This window comes from Oryzias melastigma, linkage group LG12, assembly GCF_002922805.2.
Source record: "Oryzias melastigma strain HK-1 linkage group LG12, ASM292280v2, whole genome shotgun sequence".
Classification (NCBI taxonomy): domain Eukaryota; kingdom Metazoa; phylum Chordata; class Actinopteri; order Beloniformes; family Adrianichthyidae; genus Oryzias; species Oryzias melastigma.
In genome coordinates, this window is record NC_050523.1 from 4,476,715 (window position 1) to 4,490,912 (window position 14,198).

The 14,198-nt window shown below is 38.2% G+C and overlaps 1 protein-coding gene across 2 annotated transcripts in view; it reads right to left on the reverse strand.

Moving 5' to 3' along the window:
- The window catches only part of LOC112163497 (netrin receptor UNC5D), a 79,697-nt gene that overhangs the window by 33,204 nt on the left and 32,295 nt on the right, over positions 1-14,198 (reverse strand). For both annotated transcript variants that reach the window (XM_036214516.1, XM_024299923.2), the window contains exons 7-10: positions 12,750-12,935; positions 11,035-11,184; positions 5,424-5,642; positions 4,744-4,828 (exon numbers count right to left, since the gene is read on the reverse strand). In XM_036214516.1, coding sequence (XP_036070409.1) covers positions 4,744-4,828; positions 5,424-5,642; positions 11,035-11,184; positions 12,750-12,935 — 640 coding nt within the window. The remainder of the gene's footprint in view (positions 1-4,743; positions 4,829-5,423; positions 5,643-11,034; positions 11,185-12,749; positions 12,936-14,198) is intronic.

Here is a 14,198-nt window from a genome sequence, read left to right on the forward strand (position 1 = left end):
AAAAAAAAAAAAAAAAAGCGATTCCGCCTTTGCTGCTTTGGATTTAATCCACTGAACATGATGTGAACAGCTGTGGCGTGACAGCGCTTTCTATCAAAGAAATAGTCCTTATGAAAACTGCTGACAGCGCTTTATTTTATTACTAACTTGTCAGATGTTTATACCTAACACTTGTCAGTGCGCTGTACTGTTGTGCAGCCTTTCATGCAAGCCAAGAAGTTAATGAAATAAAAAAAAAATGTTTCTGCAGCAACGAGATGCTTTAAAGGATCCCCACTGTGAGTGGGAATATCACTATTACTCTCTAAAATAGTCACATGTATCGACTAAAGATCTTTTAGTTCTAAAATTAGTTAAACACTACACATGAAAAATAAAGATTTAAATGTCATTTAAAATTGAATTAATGTGCAAATGGGTTGAAGAAGGATTAATGAAAATGATTGGATAAAGTGATAAAGGGGTGGGGCTTAAGCACTTTTAATGTCGCACTGTCTATAGAATACAAATAAAATGTTTCTTGTGTGATAGTGCACTATAATAAATGTTTTTAAAACAGTTTACATTAGCTAAAAATATTTAAATTAATATAAAAAAATACATAAGTAAGAAAAAAAAAGTTAGATTTCAGAATCAAATCACAAAAAAAAGTAAAAAAGTCTAAATGCACATCAGCCGTTATAATAAAGTTTTGTACATCCTTGATTTTTGGTGTGTATGAAGGTAAGAAATTAAATTAAATTAAATTATGATTGGTTCTTTCAGTTGCTATTATTTATATATTTGTTTGTTTTCTTTTTCATTTATGTAAAGCACTTTGAATTGCTCTAAAGCAGGAAAAATGCCAATAAAAAATAAAGGTAAATTTAAAAAAAAGGCTTAAAATTCTTTTTCTGAGTATTTCTTTATTCAAACTGTCAGAATCAGAGACAAAAAATGGAGTCTGAAGATGAGTTTATTGGTGATGTACAAAATACTTCCTGCTTTTACAACAGAGAAGGGAAGAGGGGGCGGTGTTGCACCATACCCTACAACTCAGAGGTGAATTGCTTATAAACTCTGCAGGAACTATGTCCTAGAAAATGACAGTTTTGTTTTTAATTTTGGTTAAAAACTTTATAATCATAATTAAAAGACCACACTGGGAACGCTTTGAAAATAGATGAAAAGATGATCAGAACAAGTCTTTAACTTTTATCTGACTGACTCCTGATTCATAAAATGATGGCTTTAGTGATGAAGACATTTAGTTGTGGGTTTCTGGAGGTGTTTGTCTTTCCCTTGATAAAAGCGAGATCCAAAGACAGAAGGAGGCGACTCGCCAATGCAGCACAAGAAACAAATTCCCCCAACGAGCTCCTCCCACGCCAAAATGACGGTGCTTGTGCATCGGCGTCCCGCTAATAGGTATTTGTGCATTAAGGCCCGCCACGGCTCTACTTATGGTTAGTGCCAGGGTTGGAGTACACTTCTGCAAAGATTGTCTTTAAACTGTGAGGAGGTTTTGCAGCTGTGATATTAATGGCTGTGTAAACAAAAACCAGCAGATGGGCGGCGGGTCGCTAGCGCCACTGAAAATAACATGCAGATGGCTCCGATCGCCGCCGTGACAGTTTATGCATGATGTTTGCTTGTTTTTTTACGTCTCACTTCAAGAATTTCACAATAGATTGTTTCTATTTTCGCCCAGCATTTGGATTAAAGCTCAATAAGCAACAGGTGGTGTCATTTTTTATAATCATTCTTATATAAAAAGTGGGAAAATTATTTTACTCCCTTACTTCTAGTGTGCCACTACCTCATCTGATAGATATAGTGGAGGAAAACAGCATGTTGTGCCAATTAAAAAAGATGAAAGATGTTTAAGTTCATCATATACACTTTAACTGTTTGCTAAAAGAGTCTGCAAAATTATACCGTAGGATTTTTGAAGATTTTATTTAAATTATGGTGCAGAAAAGCAGAATTTTATGACTTCTCCAGTTCTTCTATCCTCCACTGGATACTTGTAGTAATGTCACCTGTATATAAAAGACACCTCTCCACACACTCAAACAGTCAGTCTGCAACCTCTCCACCAAGACCAAAGAGCTGTCGAAGGACACCATGGACGAAATTTTAGACCAAACTGGGACAAATCAATATACTATAATCTAGTAGCTTAGTGATAGAAGATCAACTGTTAGAGCAAATATTCAATAAAAAATGGAAGAAATACGAGATTTCTCAAGATGCCTCAAACATCACAGCTGGATGGAAAAATGGACCAAAATGAAGCCATGGTAACAAATCTCCCTCCACCTGGAGATCTATGAAAAAATCTCACTAATGATCTAAAGTTGTGAGGAAACCGCCCAGAATTACATGGGATCAATGACCTAAAGAGAGCTGGATCTACAGAAGCAAAAGTTACCATAGTAACACACAACGCCATCATGGATTCTCATGGATTGGGAGAATGTCATGTGATCAAAATAGAACTCTTTAGTATTAAACTTCAACTCATCATGTTTGGAGAAAGAAGGAAAGCTGAGCTGCATCACAAAAACACCACACCCACTGTAAGGCATGGTGGTGGAAACATAATGGTTTGGGGTTGCTTTTCTTCAAGAAATGACTGATCCATGTCATGATCATGATCCATGGATTAATGGATCCATGTATGGAAAAATATGGGGCGAAACCCTCCTTCCATCAACGAGACACAACTAGATCTTATAAAAAAGTCAAGGTTCTGGAGTGTTCTAGCCAGCCTGTGGATCCAAATCCAATAGGAAAATATGTGGAAGGAGGTAAAAGTCTGTGTCGCCCAATAACAGCCTCAAAACATTTAAGCTCTTGAGAAGATCTGCATGGAGGAATGGACCAAAATTAATATTATCTGTTGTTTAGTTTAGCTATGGTGACAAAGTGATTTAGTGTTCATGGAATCAACTAAAGCCCTATTTATCTATTCAAAACAGTAACTAGTGTGTAAACCTGGTGAAGACGTAGTCATTGATAACCAGGGTTAGATTACAAAGTATTGAGGTGAACTTTGTTATAAAATACATTTTTTTTTGCTCCATAAGATTCTTTAAAAACCAAACAATATGATTTTTGTCAAAATTTAAAATTCAAATCCATTATTATTCATTAAATTATACTAATATTCCACAAATATTAAAAAAATAAATAAATAAAGATTACTGAACACGTGTTTAAAATGAATGGTTGACATTTGTCTAAATTTGGAATAAACTTATGATCAAAAACCTCACATTGAACATTTTTCTGCGATGGAAATAAAAACTCAATGGTTTCAAAAATGAGGTTTTTTTTTTTTGTTTTAGCGTGTTTTTTTTCAAGGTTAAACTGTTCTAATTGGGAAAAACAACCTTTTTAAAAAGAAGAGAGAAGAAAGTTTCAAATCTTTTTTTTTTACAATTCCGTCCACTCTGGAAACTCGAACATGTTTTCGACAGTCAAAAACAAACTCCACAGGTACCAAAAATGAAACTGAAAAACCCAGCTATTTACGATTTTTGAACCACTCGATGAAACATGGAAAAAAAACAGCCATATTCTGTCACCGCTTTTGTCCTTGGTCAACTTCCTATCCCCCGCTAAGCTTGGAAAGATCCCACACAGCAGCTTCTTGACACCCAGAGGACACGAGAAAGCTCTTGTGAGCTCCTGAAACTGAGCCAGATCTGATCGATTCCTGTTCTTTGCGAAGAAAAGCAACGCCTTATGTAGATGACCGAGGTTTGAATGCGAAGAAGGGATCCAATTTCTCCTGTGGACTCCGTGGCTGTCGAAAGATAGGCTTTGACTGACAGCCCGGCGGTGCGCGGCTCCTGCAGCTACTTAAACGACATCCGGAGAAGTAAACAGCATCAGGCTTATCAGAGCAAAGCAGCAGCTCGGAGGGCAGCGGCGCGGCAGAATCTCGGCGAGCAGCCCACTAACCGAGCTCCGAGAGGCTCTCTGACCTTGGACGCGTCGCCTCTCCCCCATGACCTCGGGCACTTTAAAGGGCGAGGTGAGCTGACCGGGGAATCGGAGACGGCACTAGATGTCGCTTTTGATTCTCCTTCAGAAAATCACGTTTCACTGAGAGGCGCAGGCAGCTGGCGTGCGTCGCCAGGGCGATATCTGCGCCGGCAGGGACTGACACAGACATTATCATAGCGTCTGCTTTAAATCAAGAACATGTCCAAAAACTGACTTCTGTTTGTCACATGGCTTTTGAGGCTCTGCTGCAAGCCGGTCGAAGGTATTAGATTTCTTTTTTTCAAACAGTTGTTATCTGCCTTTCCATTTTCTCCCTGAGCAGCAGCTTTGTGAGCATCTTGACAACAAAGTTGCAGAAATAGGCTCCTGCTGCATCTAAATTCTGAAGCATATCATGGCCAGGCTCAGTGCATCTAACCAAAAACAGATCAATATCAGCCATTATTTTGACTTCTCACACCGGCCGAAGCGGAAGAAGATAAAGTCATGGTTACATCTACAAACAGAAAGCAGGCTGGCAGAGTGCTGAAGTGGATCTTCCTCTGCTGAGAGTTCCTTTAGGCTGCGGAGCAATCTGTCTTAAGCTGCCAATGTATTTGTGACACATCATGTCCTCCCCTGTAGTGCCTGCGAGGAGAGGAGGACCACATGGGGGCTGGAGAGACGGGCATCTGCATACGGCGTGTTTGGAGGAAGATGGATGAGAGATGCAAAGGTCTGGGAGATCAGAAAGGAGAAGCCCCTCACCTGCAGTCCTCCTGGCTGATGCTCATGTACATTTCCCAGGTAGTGTCTTCTGCGATCCCCCCGTGAGGCACCAGCAGACTGATTCCTGCAGAGGAGGAGAGCATGCGAGGGCTGATCAGCACACGGGCGTGCGTGCGCGGGCGGGCGCCGCATGCACCTGTTCGGCTGTCAGCTCGTTTTACTGAGGGTGACAGCCGCCAGGGTGACGGCCGCGGAAAAAAGGTGATGGAAGCAAGTCTCAAAGGCCTTGTGAATCAGAGCTGCCAGCGCAGTCTTTGTTATAATCCGACAGACACACACCGACTGTCTCCTTCTTAAACACATGAGCATAGACAACATTGTACGGTATCATAAACAATTACTGCCAATCTGGCAGTAGATAAAGCACCTCGAGGGACAGGATGATGAATGTAGGCCACGAAAAAGAGCCGCCTGAATAATGTAGCAGACAGAGCAGCGAAGGTTTACATCAAACCACTGCGCATCTCTGCATGTAAGCTGAAATGCATAGCAAGCACACAAGAATCAGGTGGTTTTTTTGATCTCCGTCAGATTTGTCAGGAGGCGTCTTTCATGAAATAGCGAGTTAATAATCTAAGTGATGCAAGAAATCCGTCTAGTGTGGCTAATCTCAGAGAGACGCTCTGGTCGCAGGAAGGTATCAAATTAAATTTCCTTACCTGTGTTGGGTACCACCAGCCTGCCTCCAGCATGGCCAAACACCGCCGTCGCTTTGTGCAGAGGCCTGCTGGGAGTCAGAGACACCGGTGGGGTGAAAAGGTTTTTGCCTCTTATGCCCAGTGTGGTCCCCACAGCGACCCCTCTGTAGTCTGGCGCCAAGCCTCGTGGAAATGTCTGAGGGTGGGACATGACGTGGTACTCTGCCCTTTCTGCGGCCCCTGCGGACACAATGAAAGCTCTGAGCGCCGGGCGGACTCACAAGTCAGCTCTTCCATCACAAACACACTCATTTTTGATCCCAAACCACGTTTATTTACATTCAAAATAAGTTCTCCCATCTCTCTCTCCAGCTGACTGTTTACCAAACCAGTCACTGTCAAGGTTTTCGCCTCCAGCTGAAACAATATGAGCCTTGGGCTAAAGAAGGAGCAACACTTTGCATTGAAAGAGCTTGAGGGGCGGAGTTTCCAGGCTGAGAGGACCCTATGTAAAATATAAATAAAGGATTGAGATTCAAGTCCGGCTTTAAACCGCTGAGACGCCGCGGTCTAGCAGCACGGATGGGGAGGACCAAGGACACTGTGCATGTCCATTGGGTAGCTGGAAGCGGCTCATCGTAATGCAAGACTGGATACTCTGGAAAAATGTAATTAGAAAAACAATTAGAGAGGTCGTCTAATTCTGTTTCAGGGCTATCAAATCCTAATTTGATATTTACAGTTTTTTGTGATTGTTCAGACAGCTCATAAATATAGTAAATTAATGCTTCTGGTATGTCTATCATGATTAGTTCCTTTTAACAACGATTCCATTCATATCATAATTTGGGGTTGACGATATGATTCTATATTGGTTCATTTGATCCGATTCACTGACTTAAAATGGGTCCAGGACATCTTCAGCCAATACTTCAACCAGTGCAAATCCCTGGTCCAGTTTCCCAGATTCCTTGTATTTCTTTCAACAGAACCAAGTGTAAATTCAATATCCTAAAATGTTTTATAGAAGTTCTGCTTTATTAGCTGACAGTAATAATTTACTTGTGAAAAGTCACATTCTTGTATTTTAGCTCTGTTTGCACAGTAAACAGGCATCTCGCCCTATCCAATATGGCGTCCAACTTGGTGTATGCAACAAGCTAGCGTGGTGACTCTAGCCTCTAATGTGAACTCCAAGAAGAGTAGTCTTTCCTTTGGTTAAGACTAATGGGGATCCTTAAATAAATATAAATAAATATAACCATTGGACAAATCAACCAGAAATTCCTGTACGATACAGTACAGTATTTTGAACATTTCCTTTGTAAAATGGACCCATGAAACTGGACTGATTGGAAGCATTTTTGGACCTATGTTGGCTTTAAGTACATAGAAAAGGGTGGAGCTACTGTTGAAACCCATTGATTGTCTGAAGGTCATTACTCATATTTTCTCTAACATCATTGATTGGTTTGTTAGCTCCACCCCACAGTCCAACTTTAGTGGAAGTGGTCACCTGAATCGCCAGGATACTTCTTTTTTGGAATGTTGTTGAGTTGGGGAGACTAAACTCCAGATAATATGCCTATCCCACGTCAGGCTTTCTTTTCACTTTTCTAAATCCTGAGGATGACGTCAGAGATCAGCCATTCAATGGTCTCAACCACACAAAAGAACCATCAATCCCAAAAAGAACTGGCTTTAAAGAAACCCAGTGGGTTGTATTGATAATGGGGCACACACCATCCATTCCGCAGTCATTGTGCGTTTATACTGAAAGCCAGCACATTTTTCAAAGCTGAAACTTACTTTTGATCCATTTGTTGAGAAGTCATTGCAATAATTTGAGTTCCTCTGACGTGTTTTTGACTTATCAAAAAGCATCTATGTGGAAGCAGTGAGTTCAGAACGGGGAAATGTTTGGCTTGAACTTTTGAATGAAGTCAAACAGAGGGGAAGAGGTGGTGCAGGCAGTCCATGAAGAAAAAGACCTGCACTCCCCCCAAATGGATTAAATTGGCTTTGCTGTCGACTTTTTGTGTTTTTGGAAATATTTACACAAAGAAGAAACAATAAATACATTTATAAAACAAACAATAGAAGTGGAAATTTGCATAAATTGCTAATGCCTTTTCTAGTAGGGCTGGGTGGATACGATCGATTAATCGATCCAATTGATCCATAAAAGTAGAGATCAATCTTAACGCATAAAGCTAAAGTCTGCTAGCTTGATACGAGCGTATAATGGGATTTCCCATAGGACGGCTAATACTTACGCTAACACTCTTTATAAACTCACTTAATATTTTTTTAAAGTAACCATTCTTTCTTCTTTTTTAGGAATAAGGTGTAAAACTAGAGCGCGATCGTCACCTAGTGGCCAAACTGAAACGCCCTCCAGGAGAGGCAGAACAATGTTGGAGATTATCATTATAATTTCACTAAAACATTTTACAGTATGTGAACTGTATCAGATTAATATGAACATCTTCAAAACATATATAGATTATTCGTGCATTTTTAAACAAATGTGTCTAAATGTGTAAAGCAGGTAAACTAAAAATTGAATTTAGTGGATCAAAAGAATCAAATCAAATAAATTGTAGAAATTATTGGTGAAACCAAGCCCTACTGTCTCTAGTTTTCTATATTTTTTATCTGGATGACCACTTTGATCATAAGTAAAGATACACTATATTGTATAAATATGGAGAATCATTTGTAAACTATGAAGTTAGTACATTTATTGACCCAGTTTTGAATTAAAACAGGAAAAAAGTCACCGCAATATCAATATTTTGGCTATTTATTTATTATTTGTATTCAGAAGGAGACCATGTTGATAAAATAATTTTCTCAAATTGGTTTATTGTTGAGTCTGGTCGGTGACTTTTAAAATAAAAGCTTTGAGTATCCATGGAACAATAAAAAAATACACATGATTATTGAGTCTGCACATTTCCCCCAAATAAAATGAAATAAAAATAAAAAAATATGTATTTTGTCTTGTAAAAATGCTGCTGTCATTTAATTTTTATGATAATTCTCAGAAGAAAAAACAAACAATGAATCGTTTTTGTTCCTTTTTCAGGAATTTATCATCCAGAAAAACGTGCAGAATGCTATAAACGTCTATATTATCAACAATCAGGGCAAAAAGAGTTCATTAATATGAGTTGAAGCTTTGATTGTCATCATTTATTCAAAAAGTTCAGATCAAAATTAATTAAAGAACGACTTTTACCTAAAGTCCTTGGATTACAGAACCGGACCGGTGGGAGGGGCTAAACACCAGAGAAGGGTTTTTGTTTTTACTCTTTTTGTATAAAGTTCATTTGAAGGCTGCAGAAAAGAGTGATGACACATCTGAACATAGAAACCACTTTCTGCACCCGCTGATCAATGTTTGCTCACAGGAAAAGCAAATAGCTTTACCACAAATAAGATACAGTAACCCCTCGCTGGTCTTTCACTTTACTTTGTCATTTTACTCAATTTACTGTGTTATCCCTGTCGAAGGCTGTATGTTTGCTTCCCATTTGATGTCATTTATTTGTTCAAATCTGTCAGAAATGTTGAGCCGTGAAAATAACAACGTTTGTCATCAAACTGGCTTTGCTCATTCTTGCTGAAAGATTATCTTCAATTTAATTTGGATTCTTCAGTGGTTTGAACCTCAAGGGCAGCAATGTTTTTGTGTGAGGAATTCAAGGGAGGACAATTTTTGACACTTTTTTAAGAGCTTAAATCAGTAAAAGTTTTGTTATATAAAGCTATTTGGACTGAAACTCACCAAGAGTATCCGCTTAATTTTTCAAAACTTTTTCTTTACATTTAAAATAGGAAAATAACTTAACAACTTGGCTTTTTACAGGTAAACTTGCTAGGTAATTTGGTTTTATATCACATGATGAGTTAATTTGACTAGAACCCCCAAAGACTTGGTAAAATGTGGTTTTAACCAATTTGGTTACACTTCTTAAATAAAGCCCATGTTGTGGAAATGAAAATTGTTGCATTAACTGACTAAAAGTGGAATATTTTACTTTTAAAATACCAGTTTTACCAACTTGTAGCTAAACTAAGTGTATTATACTGTAACCGAGGTTTGAATTTACCTAGGAAAAAACGTCTGAAGTAAATGTGATGCATTAGAGTTAATTAAACTACAGTTTAGTTGTAAATACTAATAAAATGAAAATAAAAAAATATCTCAAACATCTTCTGAAACTCATTAACATGATCCAAACTTTCCTCAAATACCCACACATCATTTTATATATAATTTTTACATGTTATTTTTTCACATTTTCTGCCCTGTAGTTCATCCTCCTTCCACTAGGGGAAGTAGAAGGGCTCATTTCAAAATGGCTGCTTCCATAATCTCTCAAAAAAACTTTTGGCGGGAAAGTTTTGGGTAATTTTCTAAGCTTTATGGTGAAAATAACTTGTTTATTCTTATTTAATTTTATAAATGACAACTTGCTGTTTTGAAAAATGCAAAATTTGCTGAAAATAAATTATTTATAAAACATTTTAAAATGTGTGGATCTAATTTGAGACAATGGGTAAATTGGCGGCGTATCAATTGATCTAATACTCGATGAATCGATTTCTATTTCTATATTTCTAGATCGATCTGTCTGAGGAAGAAATGAATGAAATCAACTTATACCATTAAAAAAATCATTTCAAATGAGATAAATCAATGTTTGAAGTAAAAATGGAAAATAAACCATATGGACTGAGTTATGGTACATTTACTTCTGATCGTTCTAAGTGAATGGCATGAATCGTTACACCCCTAGTAAATAAGGTGATTTTTTCCTGAGCATTTATGTCAAACTGGATTTGTTGTAAGCAAAAAACATACCAAATCACCCAATAAATCAGAGTTGATACTATCTATAGCTCATAAAAAAATGTTCTTATTTCATCAGAGTTTTTAAAAAAAGTTTTAATTATCCCAAAGATTGAATTTTCAGTCAGTTGTTTAATGTAAGGGACATTACAGGGTAAAAATTATAATTTATCAACATAATTTAGATGAAAACAAATGTAATTTGTGCACAAACGGTTGTGTAAATAATGAAAAAAAGTGTTGAAGGTTATTTCTGCTGTTGGACGAGGAGGACTTTTGAAAAGTTTAGCGGTAAATGAGGGACGCCCTTGGAGTCTCCGCTGGTTCCACCGTTTTGTATCCAAAACAGAGAACATTTTGGAAAGAGATCGCTTATTGAAGAAGAATATGGGATTCCAGAGAGACCCCAACACCATCTGCTCACTAAAAAAAACCTGTTTTTACATAAATAACATGAAGAAAAAATTTCATTTTTTTCAATAAATGTATTTTCTTCCGCATTAATAATAAATTGGACCTGCAGCTTTAACGCTCTTTTGCTTAAATTAATGACAGCTTCAAAAAAACATGACAGCAGATGCTAAAGCAACATGTGGGAGACGAGGGCCGGTGATCGGTCAATTTGTTCAAGTATGAAAGCTTTCCCAGCGATGAGATGCTTCAAAGTAAGATGGATTATCCGTGTGAGCGCCGCGGAGCCGCACGCTGATCATCTGGTCCAAACAAAAGCAGCATCTTCCCACTTAAAGCTCTCTGTTTTTTCAAAATCACCTTTGCTCTTGAGCTCTGGCAGTGGGCGAAGGAGCGAGTGCTCGGCCATTATCTCCTTGTCAATGGAGTCCTGGAAACACATGGGGCTGGTGTAGGTACGGGACACCGTCAGATCCGGTTGCATGGATGAGTTAATAAGCAGCGGGTTCGCTGGAAAACAATCAAAAATAAATATAAAAAATTACGAAGGGAAACTTAAGTACAGTGCACAATTACACTCTTGACTGGATCCACTTTCAGCAATAAACCTGAGGGGTATGCCAAGTCAATTATTTCCTGTAAATTTGTCACTGTTGCTGTAATTGCGTTACCATGGAAACAGGAACAGCATCCGCCTAAGCTGAATGATTTCCTCCTTAACAGGGGTAAACAGCAACACCCAGGCTTTTGGTAAACAATAACAACTAAAAATATAGAACATTTGTGAGTTTTTACATTAATCCTTTACAGCTTGAAGGGTAAGAACACAATTATGCAAGATTATTTTTCTAGTTTATTCACTCATTTGATTTTAGATTTTTTGTCAAAACTGATTTTTGTGGAGTTGGACCGTGTAACACAACATAAAGGGAGGAAGTGCAGCTTATTATGGAGGTTTGGCTCCTTTAGCCCCTCGAACACAGGGAACACAGAGCAAGATTAAAGCCTTCCCTGCCTCCTGCTGTGTTATCAAAATGAACTTTATTATGCCCTGCTGAGGGCTCCCGCCGCGACCAACCATAATGCCTGCCTTGTAAAAATATGCCTCAATCTGTAGGGCAAAAAACACCATGCTGCACAGCGCCTCTGTGTTTCTGCGTTTGGAGGCACGTAACCACCAAAAAAACTAAAAAATAAAATAAAAACAAGCAAACAAATTGCATTTTTAATTTTATTTCCTGAATAATTAATCAAAATATTGTACGTAAAATATTCTTGTAAAATATGACTCAATATTTGTTTGAATATAGGAGCCTTTAAAGGAAAGTCTAAGTAATAATAGATAAGAATGAAGAAAAGGTTGGAGGCTCCAGGCGCACTGGTGCAATAAAACAACAAAAACAGATGAAGCTGCATGTTAGCGGACGTTTGTACAACAGCTCAGACAAGAAGAACCCAGAAAACAGAAAAATTAAAGACCGTCATGCTGGCTCCTAAAGCGTTTTAATAATTGATGCGGCGGTATTATAATACAAAGAAGCGAATGCATAATTCATAAAACTGTATAAACTTTCCCAGGGTGTAAATGCATGGGATGTCTTGCAATACAAAGATGTTAATATGTGAACAAATTTATAATTTACGGGGGAAATGAAAACAAAACTTTCTGTTTTCTTCTTCAAAGACTTTCCTGTGACCTTTAATAACACACAAGGACAATGTGAATTCTGCAGATTCCTTTGAATAAAACACAGAAAACTTTTAATTTTCAAGGATTTTGGGGTCCTTTTGAGCCATCAAATAAACACAAAAATACTCAGTTTTCTTTTCCAGAGCGTCATGTTTTTATGCATTTTATTCAGAAACTTCAAAGGATTTTTCCTACCTTTTGCTAGACAATATATAAAAATATTTTTGTAAAATAACAGATCTATCTATCATGCTACCTCAAACATATTGTTCATTTTGGAATGTTGCAGACCCCTTGTCTAGATGCATAATTGTTTTGCCTTTTTTACTATTTTGATTGCTTAAAACAAACGATTATCATTCACATTTGAACCTCAGCGGCTCACCTTGTCGAGACGTCTTGAAGCTGAAGGACTGGAAGCCGCCGGTGAGGGCGGACGAGTCGATGACGTCAACGCCGTACTCGCTCTGGCTGCGCCGGTAAAGAGTGACGGCGACGATCAGCAGCACCACCGTCACCACCCCAGCAGCCAGGCCGGAGTACAGGGCCACGTCGCTGGTGGATTCTGCACCTTTGGGGGGTGAAGAGTAAAACATTCTTTAAGTCTGAGTCTCTGGATATATGGAACAACATCTGAGTCATAGTTCTCCAAAAAGTCTTTTACTTCAAACTTTATCAAAGATTTTTTTTTGTTTTTTTGTTTCTGCTCTGTGTGGTTTCAAACTACTAATGAGGAACCTCAAAAAAAAAAAAAAAAAAAAACTATTATCAGCACCTAAAGTGTCATCTCAGACACTGCTTGGCTCTGGTGTTGGAGGTGCTCTGGGATAATATAACAAAACCAATTCATTTAATTAGCTCATCGCCGCCGATTATGCTGTATCTGCTTCCCCCCGCAGTGCCGCAGCGTCCAAAAGCACCAAGCCAAAGAAAGACTGGGAAACAGGAGATGCTAGCTTGTTCTTGAAAAATAATGAGATTTACACTAAAACAAGACATGCTGGAAATCCTCTAAGTAGCCTGAAGCTCAAACAGGAAAAAAAAAATTGAGAAAATATGCAAAGCAGTATTAGCAGCTACAGCAGCAGGTTAATTGAGGGCTTGGGAAGTTTTGGCAGCTTGACCACTTTTTTTTTTGGTAAGAAAACAAAAACAGCATTGAGTGAAAGGACATGCAAAGAGAGCCACAATGTTGTTTCCTTTTTGTTTTTTGCAAACTACAAATTAGCAAAGAGTTCATTTTCCTAAGCAGTAAACAAACATGAAGCAAAGGATCCACAATGGTTAACCACAGACAGGGGGGCCTGAAACGCTACACCTGACAGAGGCAGGAATGAGGGATCAGTGATTAAAACGCATCGTTTACCTGCCCTGAAAGAACACTGCTCAGAGAGGAAATGCATCTACGTTATCACTGATATTTAATGACTCTGAAAAAAATGAAATATTTAAGGATTTATACTGACAGAAATCATGAGGTGCAGTTGGTGGCCCATGTTGTTCAAAGTGAGAGTCTCCCACAAAACTTTATACCAGGCTGAGCTAAAGGCGTTGTTTGAAGCCACTCCAACACTGCGGGACATCTCCTTTGTTGTCTTTAAGCTACTTTGCAACAGATTTGCAGCTTAACTTTTGGGTATTAGTACAATCAATGCACAGGATTTATTCATTTTTACTTTGTAGTCTTGATTATAATGAAAAAAGAAAAAAAATCAAGCTTGTTCATTTAAAAAAATGTCCTACTGAGTACTGCAAGCGTTCTCATTTTTTTCTTCAAAAACTTTAATATCGTTGGGTAAGATTTCAAAACAAAAGCTCCTGCTTGATTTGTTAA